This window comes from Microcaecilia unicolor, chromosome 1, assembly GCF_901765095.1.
Source record: "Microcaecilia unicolor chromosome 1, aMicUni1.1, whole genome shotgun sequence".
Taxonomy (NCBI): Eukaryota; Metazoa; Chordata; class Amphibia; order Gymnophiona; family Siphonopidae; genus Microcaecilia; species Microcaecilia unicolor.
Window position 1 is genome coordinate 241,680,751 of NC_044031.1, and position 23,413 is coordinate 241,704,163.

General features: G+C 44.3%; 1 protein-coding gene across 1 annotated transcript in view; it reads right to left on the bottom strand.

The window, feature by feature from the left end:
- The window catches only part of INVS (inversin), a 522,371-nt gene that overhangs the window by 263,248 nt on the left and 235,710 nt on the right, over positions 1 to 23,413 (bottom strand). Inside the window, exon 6 of the mRNA XM_030205118.1 lies at positions 3,513 to 3,693. Coding sequence (XP_030060978.1) covers positions 3,513 to 3,693 — 181 coding nt within the window. The remainder of the gene's footprint in view (positions 1 to 3,512; positions 3,694 to 23,413) is intronic.

Consider the following 23,413-nt stretch of genomic DNA (forward strand, 5'->3'; position numbering starts at 1 on the left):
CCTACACCCCTTCCCATGCACTCCGCTCCATGGATAAATCATTCTTATCTGTTCCCTTCTCCGCTACTGCCAACTCCAGACTTCGCGCCTTCTGTCTCGCTGCACCCTACGCCTGGAATAAACTTCCTGAGCCCCTACGCCTTGCCCCATCCTTGGCCACCTTTAAATCTAGACTGAAAGCCCACCTCTTTAACATTGCTTTTGACTCGTAACCACTCGCCTCCACCTACCCTCCTCTCTTCCTTCCCGTACACATTAATTGATTTGATTTGCTTACTTTATTTTTTGTCTATTAGATTGTAAGCTCTTTGAGCAAGGACTGTCTTTCTTCTATGTTTGTGCAGCGCTACGTACGCCTTGTAGCGCTATAGAAATGCTAAATAGTAGTAGTAAATCGCTGCACATACATGGGAGGGGAGAGCAGAAGAGAATCACTGGGCATGGAGGGGAGGGCAGAGGAGAATCGCTGGACATGGATGGATGGAGGGAAGGGCAGAAGAAATGCTGGATATGGATGGAGGGGGAGAGGAAAAATGCTAGATGTGGATGGAAAGAGGAAGGAGATGCATACTGACGAGATGAGGGAAAGGAAAAAGAGAAGAAAAACTGCACATGGATGGATAAAATAGGCAAAAGCTGGATCCACTCTATACCTCCTCCAGTCAAGTCTGCGGAGGACCCAGCTTTTACCTATGAATATAGGGCAAGAAATGAAGAAGAAAGGAGGAAAGTAAAGAAATAAATGGAAAGGAAGCCCTGGAAACGGAGTTAAGAGAACAGATAGAGAGCAGCAGAATCAGAGACTAGGACCAACATGATCAGAAAAACAAAGTCACCAGACAACAAAGGAAGAAAAAATCATTTTATTTTCATTTTAATGTTTGGAAGATGTCCAATTTGAGAATTTACAGTGGTGGAAATAAGTATTTGATCCCTTGCTGATTTTGTAAGTTTGCCCACTGACAAAGACATGAGCAGCCCATAATTGAAGGGTAGGTTATTGGTAACAGTGAGAGATAGCACATCACAAATTAAATCCGGAAAATCACATTGTGGAAAGTATATGAATTTATTTGCATTCTGCAGAGGGAAATAAGTATTTAATCCCTCTGGCAAACAAGACCTAATACTTGGTGGCAAAACCCTTGTTGGCAAGCACAGCGGTCAGACGTCTTCTGTAGTTGATGATGAGGTTTGCACACATGTCAGGAGGAATTTTGGTCCACTCCTCTTTGCAGATCATCTCTAAATCATTAAGAGTTCTGGGCTGTCGCTTGGCAACTCGCAGCTTCAGCTCCCTCCATAAGTTTTCAATGGGATTAAGGTCTGGTGACTGGCTAGGCCACTCCATGACCCTAATGTGCTTCTTCCTGAGCCACTCCTTTGTTGCCTTGGCTGTATGTTTTGGGTCATTGTCGTGCTGGAAGACCCAGCCACGACCCATTTTTAAGGCCCTGGCGGAGGGAAGGAGGTTGTCACTCAGAATTGTACGGTACATGGCCCCATCCATTCTCCCATTGATGCGGTGAAGTAGTCCTGTGCCCTTAGCAGAGAAACACCCCCAAAACATAACATTTCCACCTCCATGCTTGACAGTGGGGACGGTGTTCTTTGGGTCATAGGCAGCATTTCTCTTCCTCCAAACACGGCGAGTTGAGTTCATGCCAAAGAGCTCAATTTTTGTCTCATCTGACCACAGCACCTTCTCCCAATCACTCTCGGCATCATCCAGGTGTTCACTGGCAAACTTCAGACGGGCCGTCACATGTGCCTTCCGGAGCAGGGGGACCTTGCGGGCACTGCAGGATTGCAATCCGTTATGTCGTAATGTGTTACCAATGGTTTTCGTGGTGACAGTGGTCCCAGCTGCCTTGAGATCATTGACAAGTTCCCCCCTTGTAGTTGTAGGCTGATTTCTAACCTTCCTCATGATCAAGGATACCCCACGAGGTGAGATTTTGCGTGGAGCCCCAGATCTTTGTCGATTGACAGTCATTTTGTACTTCTTCCATTTTCTTACTATGGCACCAACAGTTGTCTCCTTCTCGCCCAGCGTCTTACTGATGGTTTTGTAGCCCATTCCAGCCTTGTGCAGGTGTATGATCTTGTCCCTGACATCCTTAGACAGCTCCTTGCTCTTGGCCATTTTGTAGAGGTTAGAGTCTGACTGATTCACTGAGTCTGTGGACAGGTGTCTTTCATACAGGTGACCATTGCCGACAGCTGTCTGTCATGCAGGTAACGAGTTGATTTGGAGCATCTACCTGGTCTGTAGGGGCCAGATCTCTTACTGGTTGGTGGGGGATCAAATACTTATTTCCCTCTGCAGAATGCAAATAAATTCATATACTTTCCACAATGTGATTTTCCGGATTTAATTTGTGATGTGCTATCTCTCACTGTTACCAATAACCTACCCTTCAATTATGGGCTGCTCATGTCTTTGTCAGTGGGCAAACTTACAAAATCAGCAAGGGATCAAATACTTATTTCCACCACTGTATATCTGCTGTCTTATTTTGCACTGGGTATACTGGAGCTGTAAGAGCTTATAGAAATTATTTATAATGAAAAAAAATCACAAGTTATTTTTTTCTCCTATACTGGTATAGTATTTTCATTGATACTGCATATATGCGCCATGTCTGGTATAAGGGGTGTGACTACCATAAGGGCAGAGCCATAAATGGTGACCCCCGCCCATAATGAGTACTGGTACCTTTTTCCTACAAAAAAAGCACTGCCCTTAGGTCAATGTTTCCCAAGTCCGGTCCTGGAGTACCCTTTTTGCAAGTCAGGTTTTCAGGATATCTACAATGAATATACATGAAAGAGATTTGCAAATAATCAAGGTAATGTATGCAAATCAAGTTCATGCATATTCATTGTGGATATCCTGAAAACCGGAATAGCCATGGGTATTCCAGGGCTGGTCTTGGGAAACACTGCCCTAGGTGATAACAAGGTTTAAATCCTAATCTTCCAATTCCCGAGGTTTTTAACCCAGCTTGCTGGTCACAATATATATCCACAGCAAAGTGAAATAATTCATTTTGAAAAAAAGAAGCCTTGCCAACTCATTAAGCACCATAAAGGGTGTTATTGTAGATGAAGAAAACAGACGACCAACAAAAAGATCTAGATAAGAATACTAACTAGGATAAAAGGCTGTTTCACAACAAAAAGGCACATAAGGGTGAAAAACGTTTCTTCCACAGAAAGCATGATTCCTTTTACCAGCACCATACTAGAAGTCCTGCACATACTGTACCTGGAGGTGCTGTTTTATAACTTCTAGAAAGAATGAATAAACTAAGAGGTTTGTCTCATGCAGTCTCAGTTAGATGATGCTACCTAGATTATATATCCTGCTTTTATTTGGAGAACGGTTTATAAACTCTTTGAACAGTTGCTGAAGGCTTTAAACATGAATTAGTATAATTTACAGACAACTAACCTGAGGACTCTTTCACAGATGCTTTGCTTTCCCAAAAGAGCAAAAATCAAATTACCTAATAAAGCTGCCCAATGTAAAGGCGTTCGAAATAAGTTGTCATAAGTCGTTATGTTGCAACCTTCATAAGAAGTCAGAACATTAACTACTGCTTCATTCCCATCAGCAACAGCAAAATGCAGTGGCGTTCGTCCTTCATAATCTTGCCAGTTTAATAAAGATTCAGTAGGTGCAGCATCCTGTGTCCAAGAACATCAGAGACAAAATACAAATTCTGTCAGTTTTTTTTGGAAAACAGCATCAATTTAAACTAGCATTACTAATGTCTTCAAAATATCAAACTATCTCTTTCATGGTTCTATTGCTTGCCTCCTATGTTTAATTTCTAGGCCTTCTTTCTTAAAGTTAGGGTATCAGGCTTATTTTCGAAAGAGGACGCCCATCTTTCGACACAAATCGGAAGATGGGTGTCCTTCTCACAGGGTCGCCCAAATCGGCATAATCGAAAGCCGATTTTGGGCTTTCCTAACTGCTTTCCGTCGCAGGGACAACCAAAGTTCACGGGGGCGTGTCGGAGGCGTAGTGAAAGCGGGACTTGGGCGTGCCTAACACATGGGCGTCCTCGATCCATAATGGAAACGAAAAAGGGCGTCCCTGATGAGCACTTGGATGACTTTACCTGGTCCTGTTTTGATTACGACCAAGGTACAAAAAGGTGCCTGAACTGATCAGATGACCAACGGAGAGAATCAGGGATCACCTCCCCTTACTCCCCCCAGTGGTCACTAACCCCCTTCCACCCTCAAAAAACATCTTTAAAAATATTTTGTACCAGCCTCAAATGTCATACTCAGGTCCATCACAGCAGTATGCAGGTCCCTGGAGCAGTTTTAGTGGGTGCAATGCATTTCAGGCAGGCGGACCCAGGCCCATCCCCCCTTACCTGTTACACTTATGGCGGTAAATGTGAGCCCTCCAAAACCCACCACAAAGCCACTGTACCCACATCTAGGTGCCCCCCTTCACCCGTAAGGGCTATGGTAGTGGTGTACAGTGGTGGGTAGTGGGTTTTGGGGGGCTCAGCACACAAGATAAGGGAGCTATGTACCTGGGAGCAATTTATAGAGTCCACTGCAGTGCCCCCTAGGGTGCCTGGTTGGTGTCCTGGCATGTCAGGGGGACCAGTGCACTACGAATGCTGGCTCCTCCCACGACCAAAGGGCTTGCATTTGGTCGTTTCTGAGATGGGCGTCCTTAGTTTCCATTATCACTGAAAATCAGAAACGACCGAGACTAGGGATGACCATCTCTAAGAAAGACCTAAATGTTAAGATTTGGGCATCTCCGACCGTATTATCGAAACGAAAGATGGACGTCCTCAGCAAAACTTGGGCGTCCCCTATTATGCCCCTCTATGTAAACTCTTAAAAATTTCTTCATATAACCCATTTTTTATCCATATGTGCTATATTAGTGCTTCATTGTTCTTCTTTCTGTTAGAATTATTCTTAAGTTGTCCTTACATTTTGGGCCAGATATTATTATTTTTATTTATTTTTTTTTTTACATGTGCTTAGATACTAATGACATGGTAACTGCTGGTGTACACTATGACTTTATCTTTGATATGCTTTCAGTGGGACATTAAGACTCAATTTAAGTTGTGCAATGCCACTTTTCTGACCCACCTCACTTAGGAGCCCTTTTACCAAGTCGCATAGAATTGTATGTGCGTCCTATGCACGTCAATTTGGAGTTACCGCGTGGTCTGGGTGGTAATTTTGTTTTTTTTACACATGTCCATTATGCGCGCCGGTGGGTTTGGAGGGCTCACATTTACGACCACAAGTGTAACAGGTAGGGGGGGATGGGCCTGGGTCCGCCTGCCTGAACTGCACTGCAGTATCCACTAAAACTGCTCCAGGGACCTGGATACTGCTGTCATGGAGCTGGGTATGATATTTGAGGCTGGCATAGAGGTTGGCACAAAATATTTTGACATTTTTTTTAGGGTGGGAGGGGGTTAGTGACCACTGGGGGAGTAGGGGGAAGTCATCCCTGATTCCCTCTGGTGGTCATCTGGTCATTTAGGGCACATTTTTGTGGCTTGGTCATAAATAAAAAATGACCAAGTAAAGTCAGCCAAGTGTTCATCAGGGACGCCCTTCTTTTTTCCATTATCGTCCGAGGATGCCCATGTGTTAAGCATGCCTCAGTCTCCTATTCGCTATGCTTGCGACACGCCCCTGGGAACTTTGGTCGTCCCCACGACGGAAAGCAGTTGAAGGTGCCCAAAATTGGCTTTCGATTATGCCGATTTGGGCGACCCTGGGAGAAGGACACCCATCTCCCAATTTGTGTCAAAAGATGGGCGCCCTTCTCTTTCGAAAATGAGCCCAACAGCATTTAGCATACGCTGTGTTAGTGCTATCTAAGCTGTAGTAAAAGGGCCTCATAATTAATAGTACCTATGGGCAGTGGCATTCCTAGCTTGTTTGCCACCTGGGGCGAGTTGCAACTGCCCCCCTCAGCGCATCCCCCCCCAAAGCGAATCACTCTACCACCTTTCCACCTACCAAGGTGGTGCACGGAGCACGCATGTGGCTGTCGGCTCTGCCAGTCCCCTGCCCCAGAACAGGAAGTAACGTCAGAGGGGGCAGGGGACTGGCAGAGCCGACAGCCGCGCGCCTGCTCCGCACATCCACTTGCTGCCTGCACCTGGGGCAGACAGCCCCCACCCCTGGTACACTAATGCCTATGGGACCCTTTTACAAAAGTGATGGTAAGCCCAACGTGGGCTTACTGTGTGCCAATATGGAGCTACTGCCGGCCCAATGCTGGCACTCGTGGTAGTTCCAACCCTAGCATGCGCTATTTTCATCCTTGTTTACCCGCTGTGGTAAAAAAGGCTTCAGCGAGTGGCACAAATGGCCCCCACCACTAGTGCAGGGCCCTTTCTGTTTTTAATATTAATAGCGATTAAAAAGGATTTAGGTGTCAAAATTGAAAAGGAGAGAAGAGTACTACTACTACTACTTATTTCTATAGCGCTACAATTCGTACGCAGTGCTGTACACTTGAACATGAAGAGACAGTCCCTGCTTGACAGAGCTTATAATCTAATTAGGACAGACAAACAGGACAAATAAGAGATAAGGGAATTACTAAAGTGGGAGATGATAAAATAAGGGTACTGAACAAGTGAGTAAGGGTTAGGAGTTAAAAGCAGCATCAAAAAGGTGAGCTTTTAGCTTAGATTTGAAGATGGCCAGAGATGGAGCTTGACATACCAGCTCAGGAAGTCTATTCCAGGCATATGGTGCAGCAACATAAAAGGAACGGAGTCTGGATTTAGCAGTGAAGGAAAAGGGTGCAGAAGAGATTTACCCAGTGAACAGAGTTCCCGGAGGGGAGTGTAGGGAGAGATAAGAGTGGAGAGTAGTGAGGAGCTGCAGAGTGAATGCACTTGTAAGTCAATAAGAGTAGTTTGAACTGTATGCAGAAATGGATAGGGAGCCAATGAAGTGACTTGAGGAGAGGGCTAATAGTTGTGCAGCTGAATTTTGAAGACTGAAGGGGAGAGAGATGGCTTAGTGGGAGACCTGTGAGAAGCAAGTTGCAATAGTCTAAACGAGAGGTGATAAGAGTGTGGATAAGGGTTCTGGTAGTGTGCTCAGAAAGGAAACGGTGAATTTTGGTGATATTATAGAGAAAGAAACAACAGGTTTTAGCAGTCTGCTGAATATGTGCAGAGAAGGAGAGAGAGGAGTCAAAGATGACCCCAAGGTTACGAGCTGATGAGAGTGTTATCCACAGAAATAGAGAATGGGGGAAGAGAAGAGGTTGGTTTAGGGGGAAAGATAAGAAGCTCAGTCTTGGTCATGTTTAGTTTCAGATGGCGGTGAGACATCCAGGCAAGCTGATACTTTGGCCTGGATTCCTGCTGAGATTTCTGGTGTGGAAAGGTAGATCTGAGAGGGCATCTTTGTCTGGCCCTTCATGTGACTAATTGGAGTAGTAATAATACTATTAATGATAAGTACAGAAATTGGATTGCTATATATTAATTCTATACAGTTGTAAATGAATCCCCAAATGTTGAACCATTTTATGATCTTAAAAAGATAGTCCTATTCAATTCTATCAAAGACATTTTCAGCATCAAGTGATACTGCAACAATTGGTTGCAGAAGTTTATGTGCTATATAATTATTGTCAGATAATAATCGTAGATTCTCTCCTATAAAGTGACCTATAAAGCCCCTTTGATATTTGTGCATTAGAGAATCTAATACTTTAGTTAATCAAGTTGCTAGAATTTTAGATAAAATTGTGTAGTCACTATTAAGTAAAGAACTTGGTCTATATTTCTGAACTTTAATGAAATTGTGACAGCCTTAAAAATAGCTTCTGTAAAATTACTTTGGTTTTTAGGACAATATAGGTATGTAAAGGGTAAAGTAAGAGTAAGGTAAAATGGGAAAAGAGGTTTTCTAAAAAAAAATCTGTAAAATTCTGACATAAGCACATCTGAGCCTGTAGCTTTATTGGCAGGTACTGAATTAATAATAAATCAAAATTTAATTTTAAGCTATGACATTACCTATCAGTTTGCTGATTAGGAGAGAGTTTTGGAGAAGGTATGTCTTTTAAAAGGATTTCAACTTCAGAATTCTTGTTTATACATTCTGATTGAAATAGATTATAAAAAAAAATCTGAAAATATTTTTTCATTGTCTGATTATTCAGTTAGTGTTTAACCCCCCCCCCCCCTTTTTACAAAGCTGTGCTAGCGGCTGCTGGTGCAGTAATGCTGACACAGCCAATTCAAATTTAACGGGCTGTGTTGGCATTGTCACACTGCTTTGTAAAAGGGGGGGGGGGAGTAAGTTATTAATTGTAAAAGAGCTAATTTGTTCTCTTTTTCAATGTCTTTTAAGGTGAAGGGCTAAAAGCCTACTGGCTATTATCTCCTATATAGTGGTCTGTTTTCTGAGCAAAGATTTCATGTCCAGCTTTTCTACTGATAATTTTGTTATACTGACATTTTGTTTTAATTAGTTTTGTCATTACTGCAGAATAGTTTTTTTTTTTTTTTTTCATTCTGAGTTTTCAGTTTGGAAATTTGTTTTTTCAAATCTTTTAATTCTAGTGTTTTTTTGTTTTCTTTCCAGGAAGAAAAATTAAATTGCATATATTCCCCCGGATTCTATATCATGCAACTAAAGTTGTGTGCGCAAATCCAGTCATATTCTGGATTTGCATGTGCACCTTAATTGAATAGCGAACCAATCAGGGCTGATAATTGCCAATTAACAAGTAATTATTGACACTAATTGTCATTAATTGGAATTTACGTGCACAACTATCTAATGTAATGAGCATAACTTCTAAGGCACCTAGTTGAAAAAGGGGCATGGCCAGGGACAGGAATGGGCGGGTCATGGGCGTTTCTTAAAACTATGCACATTTTTATAGAATACACTCAGCCCGCATAACTGCCTGCAACTAAATTTAGTCTTGTGGATAGACGCTAGACATATTCTATAAACCATCCCTAAATTAGTCACAGTTTATTGAACACACCTAGGTGTATTTTTTTGGCGCTGATTTTTTAGGAGTGATATAGGATCACACTATGCGGGACATAGATTGTACAAGCCAGCCCAACACCGGCAGAGTTGCCATCTAAGCACCACTTGACATACCATTCATTTTCTAATTAGAGACCTTCTGTGTGCATCCCACACCTTTTTGAATTCCAGCACCGTTTTTTTCTCCATCACCTGCCTCGGGAGGGCATTCCAGGCATAAACCACCCTCATTGTGAAAAAGAATTTTCTGACATTACTCCTAAGTCTACCACCACGCATTGCTTTGAAAGTTTCCCAAAGATGTACAATATCTTGATTAATAAAATCATTATTCATTTAAAAAACATTATTAAATCTGCACTGAGATTTGTTTGGCTTATTTTCATTAATTTCTATATGAAGAATAACTTCTGTGTGATCTGATCATTAAGGGAAGAATTTCACAATTTAAACATTGGGAATTAGGTGTTCAGAAATTTAAAAATAATATTTTCTCAAGAAGGAATCATGCGATACAGTGCATTGTGTATGTGATCTATCATTTGGGTTTAATATTATGAAAGGATCAATTAGATTGGTAAATTCTTTCCATGAATTAGAAAATTATGATTTAGACTGTCTATCTAATGTATAATCTAGATGGAGATTAAAGCCACAAGCTATTATTTTTATACAATCATTGTTTTCAATCAGCATTTGTATTATCATCTAATAGAATTCAGAGTCATCAATATTTGGAGCATATCAAAACAGGCATTTAACTATCAATTTGAACAATAAACAATGTCTACATTCCATTATTACCATACTTTTGATTCAAAATTTGAATAGGTACTAACAATTAAAATTGAAACACCAGCATATTTGTGGAATGCAGCAAAGAAAATATGATCTGAGCTCCAATTAGGTTTTAATTTTAAACATCCTGAATGTGGTAGGTGGGTTACTTGAAGCTGTATAATATCTGCCTTATGGTTTTAACATATGTTAATATTATTTTCTTTTTGATGGGATGATTAATGCCATTGACATTTAAAGATAATATTTTAAGTGAAGTCAGAAAGAATGATTAACAATGCAATTATGTTTCTCTTCTTAGTAGAACAAGATAAGTAGAAAACTACATCCTCTCAAGAAATAAAGCAAACAGCAAAGCTTTTCCCCACTCAGTATGATAACAAAAATACAACACTGGTATATTGTAGGTAGAGCCCAACTAAACCATGAATTTTTGGTTTCTGCTGAAAATGAATCTGCGACAAAAATTGGCCGCTCGGTTTCAGTAGAAACCGAAAGCATAAATGAAAATGCCCCATCCCTTACCTGACACCTGTAGGCCTTCTCAGACCTACCATAGGAAGCCCTAGTGGTCTAGTAGTCTCTTCAGAGGCAGGATTGAACTCCACTCACTCCTGCCTTGTGCCACTGCTCCAATGGAAATGGTTGCCAAGATGTTAAGAGAGGTTACAAGACCTCTTTCAGGTATATATTGGGAAAAGGAGAAAAGATGGGAATGGAATTGCAAGACTAAAAGATACTGAGAATAGCCATGTAGAGAGTAATAAGGATAAAGCAAATGTGCTAAACAATTACTTCTCTTTGGTGTTCACGGAAGAAAATCCTAGAGAAGGACCACGATCGGCTGCAAAGGAATATAAGGGAATAGAGTGGATATTGCGCTGTTCACGGAGGAAACGTTTATATAAAAAGCTTGAGAATCTGAAGGTAGACAAAGCTATTGGGCCAGATGGGATATCTCCCAGGATACTGAGGGAGCTCAGAGAAGTACTGGCGGGAACTCTTAAAGATTTATTTAATAGATCTTTAGAGATGGGAAAGGTTCTGCAGATTGGAGTCGAGCGGATGTGGTCCCTCTTCACAAAAGTGAAGAAAGGGAACAGGCCAGTAAGTCTCACATCGGTGGTAGGAAAAATAATGGAGTCGCTGTTGAAAGAAAGGATAGTTAACTTTCTAGAAGCCAACGGGTTACAGGATCCAAGGCAACATGGCTTTCATAAAGAAAAATCCTGCCAAATGAATCTCATTGACTTCTTTGACTGGGTGACCAAAAAACTGGATGAGGAACATGAGCTAGTTGTAATCTACTTGGATTTCAGCAAAGCCTTTGAAACTGTCCTTCACAGTAGACTCGTGAATAAACTGACAGGGCTGAACTTAGAACCAAAAGTGTTGTACTGGATAGGAAACTGGTTGACCAACAGGTAACATAGGGTGGTGGTCAATGGAATCCACTCAGAGGAAAGAAAGGTGAGTAGTAGAGTGACTCAGGGGTCGGTGCTGGGACCGATACTGTTTAATATATTTGTGAGAGGTGCTGATGAAGAGTTAGAAGGAAAGGTTTGCCTTTTTGCAGATGACACGAAGATAGCCAATAGAGTGGATACCCTGGAGGGAATAGAAACCTTGAAAAGAAATATCCAAGCGTTAGAAGAATGGTCAAGTCTGACACTTAAAATTTAATTATCTTATATTCTATTCCAGGGTATCTCTTAAATGTTCAGTTTATATAATATCAACCAGAAATAAAAACAATATTACTGAATATTAATAAATGTAGTGAACAGTGCTCAGACTGAATGCATATCACTGATTAGGATTGACCTCCCATTTCAACGCCTAGTTTTACAAGACCTGGCAGTGATGGAACACGATTTGAAATATTTGCCTAGTAATTTAACCAAAGCACAGAAACAAGCTCTAAAGGATTTGCAAAATGATAACACCATTGTTATACATAGGGCAGATAAAGGAGGAGGGGGGTAGGAGTGGTAGTCCAGGATGTAGTACAACATAGAGCAGAAGCCCATCAACAACTAATGGAGAAGGAATTTTATACCATCCTTGACCAGTATCCTATAATAAGCTATCAAGGGGAAATAAAAAGATTATTAGAAAAGGCTATACAAAGAGGGATATTATCTACAAGAAAATGTCAATATCTATATATGGTATATCAGGTAATTCCACAAATTTATTCTGTACAAAAACTACATAAGACACTTAATTTTGGTGGGGATTATGTTAATTATTTATTTATACAAATTAACATCAAAGGAGGCGTTTTCTGTACTTCAATCTTTAGAAAACCAATAGATTCTAATACAGAACTACATTATAAAAGCTTTTATCCAAAGACTCAGAAGGAAGGGATGCCTATAGGGCAGTTCCTTAATTAAAAAAAAAAAAACCTGTCAGACACAGGAGAGTTCTGAATATTTTGCAACAGATTTAGGTTACAGGTTTAGACAAAGAGGTTATCCTAGAAAAGTAATCCGGAATGTATACAAAAGACCAAATAGCACACATCGACAATGGCTTCTTGAACTACCAAATGGTGGGAAGGCTCAGGATGATAAAATAGCCTGTGTTTTACCATATTTAGTACAGTATACGTAGATTTAAAAAATCATTCAGAAACATTGGTCCCTATTGACTTTACATGGATTAAACACCGATCCTAGGTTTGCTTATACTAGAGCCAGGAATCTGGGAGAACTATTAACAAAAAATACATGTATGACTTTTCAACCACAGGAGAGAGTAGGAGGGCATGGTATATGCCAAAAATGTGTGTACTGGAAATATGCATGGGATGTTAATTTAAACTGTACCACAAGACAGATTGTAACTCGACCGAAGTGGTCTATGGCCATAGGCGCCCTGTATAACAGGCTTGGTGAGGCTAAGCCTCGGCAGCCCAACCGTGACCTTCCCCTGGCTGCTGCCCCCCCCCCAAACGCAGGGCTGGCGCAGTGCTGCAGGCAGCTGTCGGACCATCGGATGGTCCCTCCTTCCCGCCCTCAGCTCCCCGACCGACAGCCCTCCTCTCCAGTCCTTCCTACTCCCCCCCACCCCCCGCATTTAACCCTTTTATTTTCGATGGCAGTGAAGAAGATAGCACTGCGGGCTCGCCTCCAGCTTCAGCTTCTCCCTTCCCTCACACAGTGTCCCGCCCTCACAGAAATAGGAAATACATCATTGCAGAAAGCGGGACACTGTGTGAGGGAAGGGAGAAGCTGGAGGCGAGCCCGCAGTGCTGTCTTCTTTACTGCCGTCACTGCCACTGAAAATAAAAGGGTTAAACGCGTGCGGGGGGGGGGGGGGGGGGACAGGAACGGAGAGGAGGGCTGTTGGGGAGCTGAGGGAGGGCAGGGAGAATCGCTGGACATGGATGGGATGGGAGGGCAGGGGGAGAGAAGAAATCGCTGGACAGGAGAGGAGGGGAGGGCAGGGGAGAGAGGAGAATTGCTGGACATGGATGGATGAATGGGGGCAGAGGAGAGAGGAAATTTGCTGGACATGGGTGGATGGAGGAGAGGGCAGGGGAGAATGGAGAGTTGCTGGACATGGATCGATGGAGGGGAGGGAAGTCAGGAAGGAGATGCACATGGATGGAGGGCAGGGAAGAGAGAAATGCTGGATATAGATGAAGTGGAGGGCAGGGAAGAGAGGAGAAATGTTGGACAAGGATGGAGGGAAGGAAAGGAAGGAGATGCACACGGATGGAGTGGAAGGGAGAGAGGAGAAATGCTGGACATGGATGGAGGGGAGGGGAGTGAGGAGAAATGCTGGACATGGATGGAGGGAAGGAAAGGAAGGAGATGCACACGGATGGAGTGGAAGGGAGAGAGGAGAAATGCTGGACATGGATGGAGGGGAGGGGAGGGGAGGGGAGGGGAGGGGAGGAGAAATGCTGGACATGGATGGAGGGAAGTGAGGAGAAATGCTGGATATGGATGAAGGGGAAATTGCTGAATTTAAGGGCTGGACCAGAACACTTTGAGGGCAGATGCTGAAACTGGACGAAGGATAGGGACAGGGCTACAGATGGTAGACAGGATGCATAAGGACACAGGAGGATGGTAGACATGGTGAGAGAAAAAATATCAAATGGAAAGAAGACACTGGGACCAAAGTGAATAGAAAAACTAAATGATCAGATAACAAAGGTAGAAAAAAAGTATTTTATTCAGAATTTATTAATTGGAATATGTCAGCTTTTGGAAATGTGCATCTGTGATATTTTGCATGTAAGTTTCAATTTTTCTAGTATTGCTACATGCTGAGTCTAACTTCTTGAGGTAACTTTCCAGTTTAGTATTTTGCCTTCATATCTGTTGTGTCATGTATTTTTCATGTGTGATCAAGGTGCAGTATTCTGCTAGTGTGTAGTATTTGCAGCCCTTTTTGTTTTGTTTTTTTCACTGGGTTGTGTACTGGTGTTTTAGAGACCGGTGTAATTACAGTGCTGCCTTTCCACGCATAAGGTTGTAGCTAGTCCTGTCCTTGGAATTAGTGCTGTTATGGTTTGGTAAGGTATGAGTGTGTTTTTGCACAAGTTTGTGTATAGTGTTTTGCAGTGGAGAGATTGTGTGTTGGCCTTACTGAGGTGGCACCAAAGCATCAGAAAGGTGTAGAGCCTAAATCATGACACACTACCTCTTGAAGGATCTACATATGGTCGTTAATAAAAGGAGCTCATTGTGAACACTATCCACCCTGTGGCTCTACATGAGAATTGTGTTGTTATGATCCCTTGTTTCATATTGTTGACGGTCTGCATTCTCTGTATGGGTGGTATATAGGTGTATTAGGGTCTGCCAAGTGTTATATTTATGGTACAGTAAGGTTCTGAGTGTGTTTTTGCACAAATTTGTGCACAGTGTTTTGCAGTTGAGTGATTGTGGTTAGTATATGCTTTGAGCAACCACTTTATTCTTTGACATATGATACATATCTAATATCTAAATTTAATAAAAGGTATTAATTGTGACTATTTTATTTTTACTTATTTTTTTTCTGTGTGTTGTCAGACAATTATGGATGTAAAGCCCACCCCTGGCCCCACCCTTAACCCCACCCCCTTTAGCCTCCCCAAACAGTTGGGCCACCGACCGCCTATGTCTGTGGCATTAAGTATCCTTGTGAAAAATGGTACATCAATCAAGCTAAAAGATCGATCAAACATTGGATTGCTAAACATTTAAGTAATTTATGCTCCCCTGGTCATATACTGGGAGCAACATAAGCACAAAGAATAAGATTTACTTTTTGTGATTTTTATCCAGGTTCAAATGATGAGAGGGGGTAATGTATCAACACTATTGTTAAAAAAAAGAACAGCAGTTTATTTTTTTATGGCAAACAGTGACCCCTAGAGGCCTGAACAACGAAATAGAGTTGCTATTGCTGGTATGAATTTGAACTGGCAAAAAAAAGAGGGTTGACACTATGAGTATTATAACAACGCTTGAATTGTCTTTTAAACTGTGCTTGGTGAAGTGAGATTGAATAACAGATATTAAATGGACAGAAACACCCTGGACCGATCACTACAAACTAAACTTATCCTTACATTGGCGGAAGAAGGGCTTACACCGAATACAAAAACACACATCCTACAGCACAAGAGGTCAAATAGACGCGGAAACATTCTGGCAACTGATATACAATAACGAATGGACAGCACAAACGGACTCCATATACTACCTCATAGAATGGGATAAAAGATGCAAAATTATATTAGATGAAATAGCACCTCTGCGAACAAGAACCTCACATAAGCTTAATTTGACATCATGGTTCAACGATGAACTGAAAAAGCTAAAAACACAATACAGGAGACTCGAACGAGCATGGAGTAAAATAAAAGATGAAAATACACACAACGCAGGGAAACAAATACAAAGACAATACAAATATGCAATAAGACAGACCAAAAGATCATACTACCAAACTAAAATAGGGACTGGTTACAAAGACACAAAGAAATTATACCAACTCGTGAACAAGCTCCTAGACACCAACTTAGTCACTACTACGAATACAGACATCCCATCTGTAGATAAACTTGCCAAGTATTTCAATGAAAAAATTGTAAAGCTACGCAACATGTTACCTTAGGATAACACTGAGATCGAACACTTTCTTAATGAGTTAGACCCAACCTTTGGAGAATACCCAGCTGACTGAACCTGGTCAAACTTCGCCCTCCTGACTGTTGAAACAGTTACCCTGGCGATCGGCAGGTTCTCCAACATTCACTGTAAACTAGACACCTGTCCCAACTACCTAATGAAATCCGCCCCTAATCGCTTCATAGCAGACCTAACATCCCACCTAAATTACATGCTCCAGCAAGGTCTCTTCCCTAAGGAAAGCGAATGCTACATACCTGTAGAAGGTATTCTCCGAGGACAGCAGGCTGATTGTTCTCACTGATGGGTGACGTCCACGGCAGCCCCTCCAATCGGAAACTTCACTAGCAAAGTCCTTTGCTAGTCCTCGCGCGCCCGCGCGCACCGCGCATGCGCGGCCGTCTTCCCGCCCGAAACCGGCTCGAGCCGGCCAGTCCAGTATGTAGCAAGACAATACACTTCAAGGGAAGACACAACTCCAAAGGGGAGGCGGGCGGGTTTGTGAGAACAATCAGCCTGCTGTCCTCGGAGAATACCTTCTACAGGTATGTAGCATTCGCTTTCTCCGAGGACAAGCAGGCTGCTTGTTCTCACTGATGGGGTATCCCTAGCCCCCAGGCTCACTCAAAACAACAACCATGGTCAATTGGGCCTCGCAACGGCGAGGACATAACTGAGATTGACCTAAAAAATTTACCAACTAACTGAGAGTGTAGCCTGGAACAGAACAAACAGGGCCCTCGGGGGGTGGAGTTGGATCCTAAAGCCCAAACAGGTTCTGAAGAACTGACTGCCCGAACCGACTGTCGCGTCGGGTATCCTGCTGCAGGCAGTAATGAGATGTGAATGTGTGGACAGATGACCACGTCGCAGCTTTGCAAATTTCTTCAATGGAGGCTGACTTCAAGTGGGCTACCGACGCAGCCATGGCTCTAACATTATGAGCCGTGACATGACCCTCAAGAGCCAGCCCCGCCTGGGCGTAAGTGAAGGAAATGCAATCTGCTAGCCAATTGGATATGGTGCGTTTTCCTACAGCCACTCCCCTCCTATTGGGATCAAAAGAAACAAACAATTGGGCGGACTGTCTGTGGGGCTGTGTCCGCTCCAGATAGAAGGCCAAAGCTCTCTTGCAGTCCAATGTGTGCAGCTGACGCTCAGCAGGGCAGGAATGAGGACGGGGAAAGAATGTTGGCAAGACAATTGACTGGTTCAGATGGAACTCCGACACGACCTTTGGCAGAAACTTAGGGTGAGTGCGGAGGACTACTCTGTTGTGATGAAATTTGGTGTAAGGTGCCTGGGCTACCAGGGCCTGAAGCTCACTGACTCTACGAGCTGAAGTAACTGCCACCAAGAAAATGACCTTCCAGGTCAAGTACTTCGGATGGCAGGAATTCAGTGGCTCAAAAGGAGGTTTCATCAGCTGGGTGAGAATGACATTGAGATCCCATGACACTGTAGGAGGCTTGACAGGGGGCTTTGACAAAAGCAAACCTCTCATAAAGCGAACAACTAAAGGCTGTCCTGAGATCGGCTTACCTTCCACTTGGTAATGGTAAGCACTGATTGCACTAAGGTGAACCCTTACGGAGTTGGTCTTAAGACCAGACTCAGACAAGTGCAGAAGGTATTCAAGCAGGGTCTGTGTAGGACAAGAGCGAGGATCTAGGGCCTTGCTGTCACACCAGACGGCAAACCTCCTCCAATGAAAGAAGTAACTTCTCTTAGTGGAGTCTTTCCTGGAAGCAAGCAAGATGCGGGAGACACCCTCTGGCAGACCCAAAGAGGCAAAGTCTACGCCCTCAACATCCAGGCCGTGAGAGCCAGAGACCGGAGGTTGGGATGCAGAAGAGCCCCTTCGTCCTGCGTGATGAGGGTCGGAAAACAGTCCAATCTCCACGGTTCTTCGGAGGATAACTCCAGAAGAAGAGGGAACCAGATCTGACGCGGCCAAAAAGGAGCAATCAGAATCATGGTGCCTCGGTCTTGCTTGAGTTTCAACAAAGTCTTCCCCACCAGAGGGATGGGAGGATAAGCATACAGCAGGCCCTCCCCCCAATCCAGGAGGAAGGCATCCGATGCCAGTCTGCCGTGGGCCTGAAGCCTGGAACAGAACTGAGGGACTTTGTGGTTCACTCGAGATGCGAAGAGATCTACCAAGGGGGTGCCCCACACCTGGAAGATCTGTCGTACCACACGGGAATTGAGCGACCACTCGTGAGGTTGCATAATCCTGCTCAACCTGTCGGCCAGACTGTTGTTTACGCCTGCCAGATATGTGGCTTGGAGCACCATGCCGTGACGGCGAGCCCAGAGCCACATGCTGACGGCTTCCTGACACAGGGGGCGAGATCCGGTGCCCCCCTGCTTGTTGACATAGTACATGGCAACCTGGTTGTCTGTCTGAATTTGGATAATTTGGTGGGACAGCCGATCTCTGAAAGCCTTCAGAGCGTTCCAGATCGCTCGTAACTCCAGAAGATTGATCTGCAGATCGCGTTCCTGGAGGGACCAGCTTCCTTGGGTGTGAAGCCCATCGACATGAGCTCCCCATCCCAGGAGGGACGCATCCGTGGTCAGCACTTTTAGTATCTGAGGAATTTGGAAGGGACGTCCCAGAGTCAAATTGGAGCAAATCGTCCACCAATACAGGGATTTGAGAAAACTCGTGGACAGGTGGATCACGTCCTCTAGACCCCCAGCGGCCTGATACCACTGGGAGGCTAGGGTCCATTGAGCAGATCTCATGTGAAGGCGGGCCATGGGAGTCACATGAACTGTGGAGGCCATGTGGCCCAGCAATCTCAACATCTGCCGAGCTGTGATCTGCTGGGACGCTCGCACCCGCGAGACGAGGGACAACAAGTTGTTGGCTCTCGTCTCTGGGAGATAGGCGCGAGCCGTCCGAGAATCCAGCAGAGCTCCTATGAATTCGAGTCTCTGCACTGGGAGAAGATGGGACTTTGGATAATTTATCACAAACCCCAGTAGCTCCAGTAGGCGAATAGTCATCTGCATGGACTGCAGGGCTCCTGCCTCGGATGCGTTCTTCACCAGCCAATCGTCGAGATATGGGAACACGTGCACCCCCAGCCTGCGAAGCGCCGCTGCTACCACAGCAAGGCACTTGGTGAACACCCTGGGCGCAGAGGCGAGCCCAAAGGGTAGCACACAGTACTGGAAGTGGCGTGTGTCCAACTGAAATCGCAGATACTGTCTGTGAGCTGGCAGTATCGGGATGTGTGTGTAGGCATCCTTCAAGTCCAGAGAGCATAGCCAATCGTTTTGCTGAATCATGGGGAGAAGGGTGCCCAGGGAAAGCATCCTGAACTTTTCTTTTTCGAGATATTTGTTCAGGGCCCTTAGGTCTAGGATGGGACGCATCCCCCCTGTTTTCTTTTCCACAAGGAAGTACCTGGAATAGAATCCCAGCCCTTCTTGCCCGGATGGCACGGGCTCGACCGCATTGGCGCTGAGAAGGGCGGAGAGTTCCTCTGCAAGTACCTTCTTGTGCTGGAAGCTGTAAGACTGAGCTCCCGGTGGACAATTTGGAGGTTTTGAGGTCAAATTGAGGGTGTACCCCTGCCGGACTATTTGCAGAACCCACTGATCGGAGGTTATGAGAGGCCACCTTTGGTGAAAAGCTTTCAACCTCCCTCCGACTGGCAGGTCGCCCGGCACGGACACTTGGATGTCGGCTATGCTCTGCTGGAGCCAGTCAAAAGCTCGCCCCTTGCTTTTGCTGGGGAGCCGCGGGGCCTTGCTGAGTCGCACGCTGCTGACGAGAGCGAGCGCGCTGGGGCTTAGCCTGGGCCGCAGGCTGTCGGCGGCACGCAGCCATGAGAGCCTGCGCATCACCACACCCTGAGCAGCGGCCCTGGACGCAACATCAAAAGTGTCATAAACTCCTCTGGCCAGGAATTTTCTGCACGCCTTCAGCTGCCTGACCACCTCCTGAAAAGGCTTGGCTTGCTCGGGGGGAAGAGCATCAACCAAGCCCGCCAACTGCCGCACATTGTTCCGCATGTGTATGCTCGTGTAGAGCTGGTAAGACTGGATCTTGGACACGAGCATAGAGGAATGGTAGGCCTTCCTCCCAAAGGAGTCTAAGGTTCTAGCGTCCTTGCCCGGGGGCGCCGAAGCATGTTCCCTAGAACTCTTAGTTCGATTTCTTCCGAAGCATGTCACCGGAGCTCCCCGGCACCGACGAGGAGGACGTAGAATCCACCCGTCGCTTCCTCGGGGCCGAGACCGAAGGGGGTCGATCTCGGGGGGGCTGTACCGCAGGAACCCTCAGGGTAGGAGGAGACCCACCCGAGGGCTCACCGCCACCAGCAGGGGAATGGACAGCCCTCACCTGCACTCCACTCGATGCACCACCGTCCGACGACATCAGGAGACGAGGTCCCGGTACCACCGACGTCGATGCAGCTATCCGATGTCTCGGCGCCGATGCAGAGGCCCGATGCCTCGATGCACTCGATGCAAGGGCGGCCGAGGAAGATGGTCTGGACGCTGACGACGTCGATGCACTCGAAGATCCCGGTGCCGATGCCGATGAAGAGCCCGAGAACAACACGTTCCACTGGGCTAGTCTCGCTACCTGAGTCCGCCTTTGAAGCAGGGAACACAGACTGCAGTTCTGAGGGCGGTGAAAATTGAAGCACCAAAATTTAGAGGGAGAAAAATCTCGACCGAGGCCGAAAGAGGCCTACCCCGACGACGAAAGAAAACTTAGCGGGGCAAAAAGCTGGAAGTACGGGGAGGATTGACACGAAACCCGGGGAGGGTGTCCGGAGCACTTCCCGCAGTAGAACAAAGCTTTTCCGAAGAAAAAAAAAAACACGCTCAAAGAAACTTTGGACGCGCGAGGTCGACTTTCCGGGGCTCGACACGGCGAAAAAACGACCGTACCGAGTGCGGACAAAAGAAGACTGGCCGGCTCGAGCCGGTTTCGGGCGGGAAGACGGGCGCGCGAGGACTAGCAAAGGACTTTGCTAGTGAAGTTTCCGATTGGAGGGGCTGCCGTGGACGTCACCCATCAGTGAGAACAAGCAGCCTGCTTGTCCTCGGAGAAAATAGCAATATCCTACTCACCCCGATACTGAAACATACTAAGAAAAAAACAAATGAACTCACCAACTACCGTCCAGTAGCATCTATCCTGTTGGTAGTCAAACTTATGGAAAGCATGGTAACCAAATAACTTACAGATTATATAAGCAAATTCTCAATATTACACGAATCACAATCAGGATTTCGCCCCCCTCCACAGCACCGAAACAGTACTACTCACTCTCCTAGCCAAATTCAAGCAGTAAATAGCAATAGGCAAAAACATCCTTCAATTCGACATGTCCAGCGCATTTGACATGGTAAACCATAATATACTAATAAGACTATTACATAAGTTCGGAATTGGCGGAAACATACTTAGCTGGATCAAGGGTTTCCTAACTACAAGAACATATCAAGTAAAATCAAACACAAACATATCATCACCGTGGAAAGCAGACTGCGGAGTACCACAGGGATCACCACTATCACCAACCCTCTTCAACCTAATGATGACCCCACTAGCCAAGGCCTTAACCCTTTCATCTATGCAGATAATGTCATAATATACATTCCATACAAAACCAAACTGACAGAAATCACCAATGAAATCAAGCTCAGCTTTAACATTATGGATTCATGGGCAAATGCATTTCAATTAAAACTCAATAAAGAAAAAACTCATTGTCTCATCCTTTCATCCCAACACAGTGCGGACAACCCCACAAGTATCGACATCCCAGATCACACTCTCCCCCATCTCAGACAGCCTGAAAATCCTCAGCGTTATAATGGACCGCAACCTACCTCTGGATAGCCAAGTGAAATCCACAACAAAGAAAACAATTCTTCCCGAGGGAAACATTTCGCGACCTGATACAATCAATGGTAATGAGCCATGTAGACTACTGCAATGGAATCTATGTGGGATGCAAAGAACAAACCTTAAAGAAACTCCAAACCGCTCAAAACATGGCAGCAAGGCTAATATTTGGAAAAACGCAATTCGAAAGCACAAAACTCCTCTGCGAAAAATTACACTGGCTCCCAATCAAAGAACGCATTGCTTTCAAAATCTGTACTGTGGTTCACAAAATCATCTATGGTGAAGCCCCAGGATACATGACAGAGTTAATCGACTTACCAACTAGAAACACATCCAAATCGACACAGACATACCTAAACCTGCACTACCCAAGCTGCAAAGGACTTAAATACAAATCAATCTACGCATCCAGTTTCTCCTACATAAGCACACAACTGTGGAATGCATTACCAAAATCCTTGAAAACTACATATGACCATCTACCCTTCTGGAAAATACTAAAAACCAACTTGTTCAAAAAGGCTTACCCTACTGAACCAACCTAAATGCTGGATCTCGGCAACATAACATAACCAAATTACGTAATGGTCATAATACAACTCTTCCACTGTTCGATTCCCAAATGTGGCTATGCCACATGAACTTTATCTAAGCATAACATCACCTTGTATTTCTTAACACCGGAGTCTGCTAATGCCTCTCCGTATTATATAAGCCACATTGAGCCTGCAAATAGGTGGGAAAATGTGGGATATAAATGTAACAAATAAATAAATTTTCCATTGCAGGTTGGTTGATCAAGAAAGTGAGATTATTAAGAAATTATATTGTGTTTAAGTTAGATAGTGAATTATTTGAATATGCATTTACTAGTCAGGATTTTAGATGTGTTTTTTTCATTTTTAGTTAACGTTCTCCTGAAGACATCTTGGTATGGCGAAACAAGCCAGCATGTAGAGAACAAAAAAAGAGAACACAAAATAAATGGGGATGAAGCACTTGGATATTCACATGTATAGATTAATGGAGAGTGCATCACAGAGGGACCATCACATTCAAGGAGAGGATTAACAGCTGAAGTTTTTGCACTATTGGACAATCATACTTACAGATAAGTTGGATATTTTGAATTTTTGATGTAATAAGGTTGCGACTATTGAACCAGAGGTTACAAAAAAATGGAGTGGTAGGCAGGTGGACTCTAGTGCAATGGTGGTGGAATACAGTGCAATATAGAGAAGATGGATCCTAATCAGTGATATGCACTCAGTCTGAGCACTATTCACAACATTTATTAATATTCAGTAATATTGTTTATAAAGTTTCTGGTTGATATTGTATATAGTTAAAATTTATTTTCAAGAAGTGCAGAGTGATGCACTTGGAGTGCAGAAATCCAAAAGAGAGAAACCAGATAGTAGGGGAGAGATTGGTAGGAGAGAGACCTTGGGGTGATGGTGTCTGAAGGTGAAGAAACAATGCAACAAGGTGGTGGTTGTGGCCATAAGGATGCTAGGCTGAATAGAGAGGGGTATAACCAGCT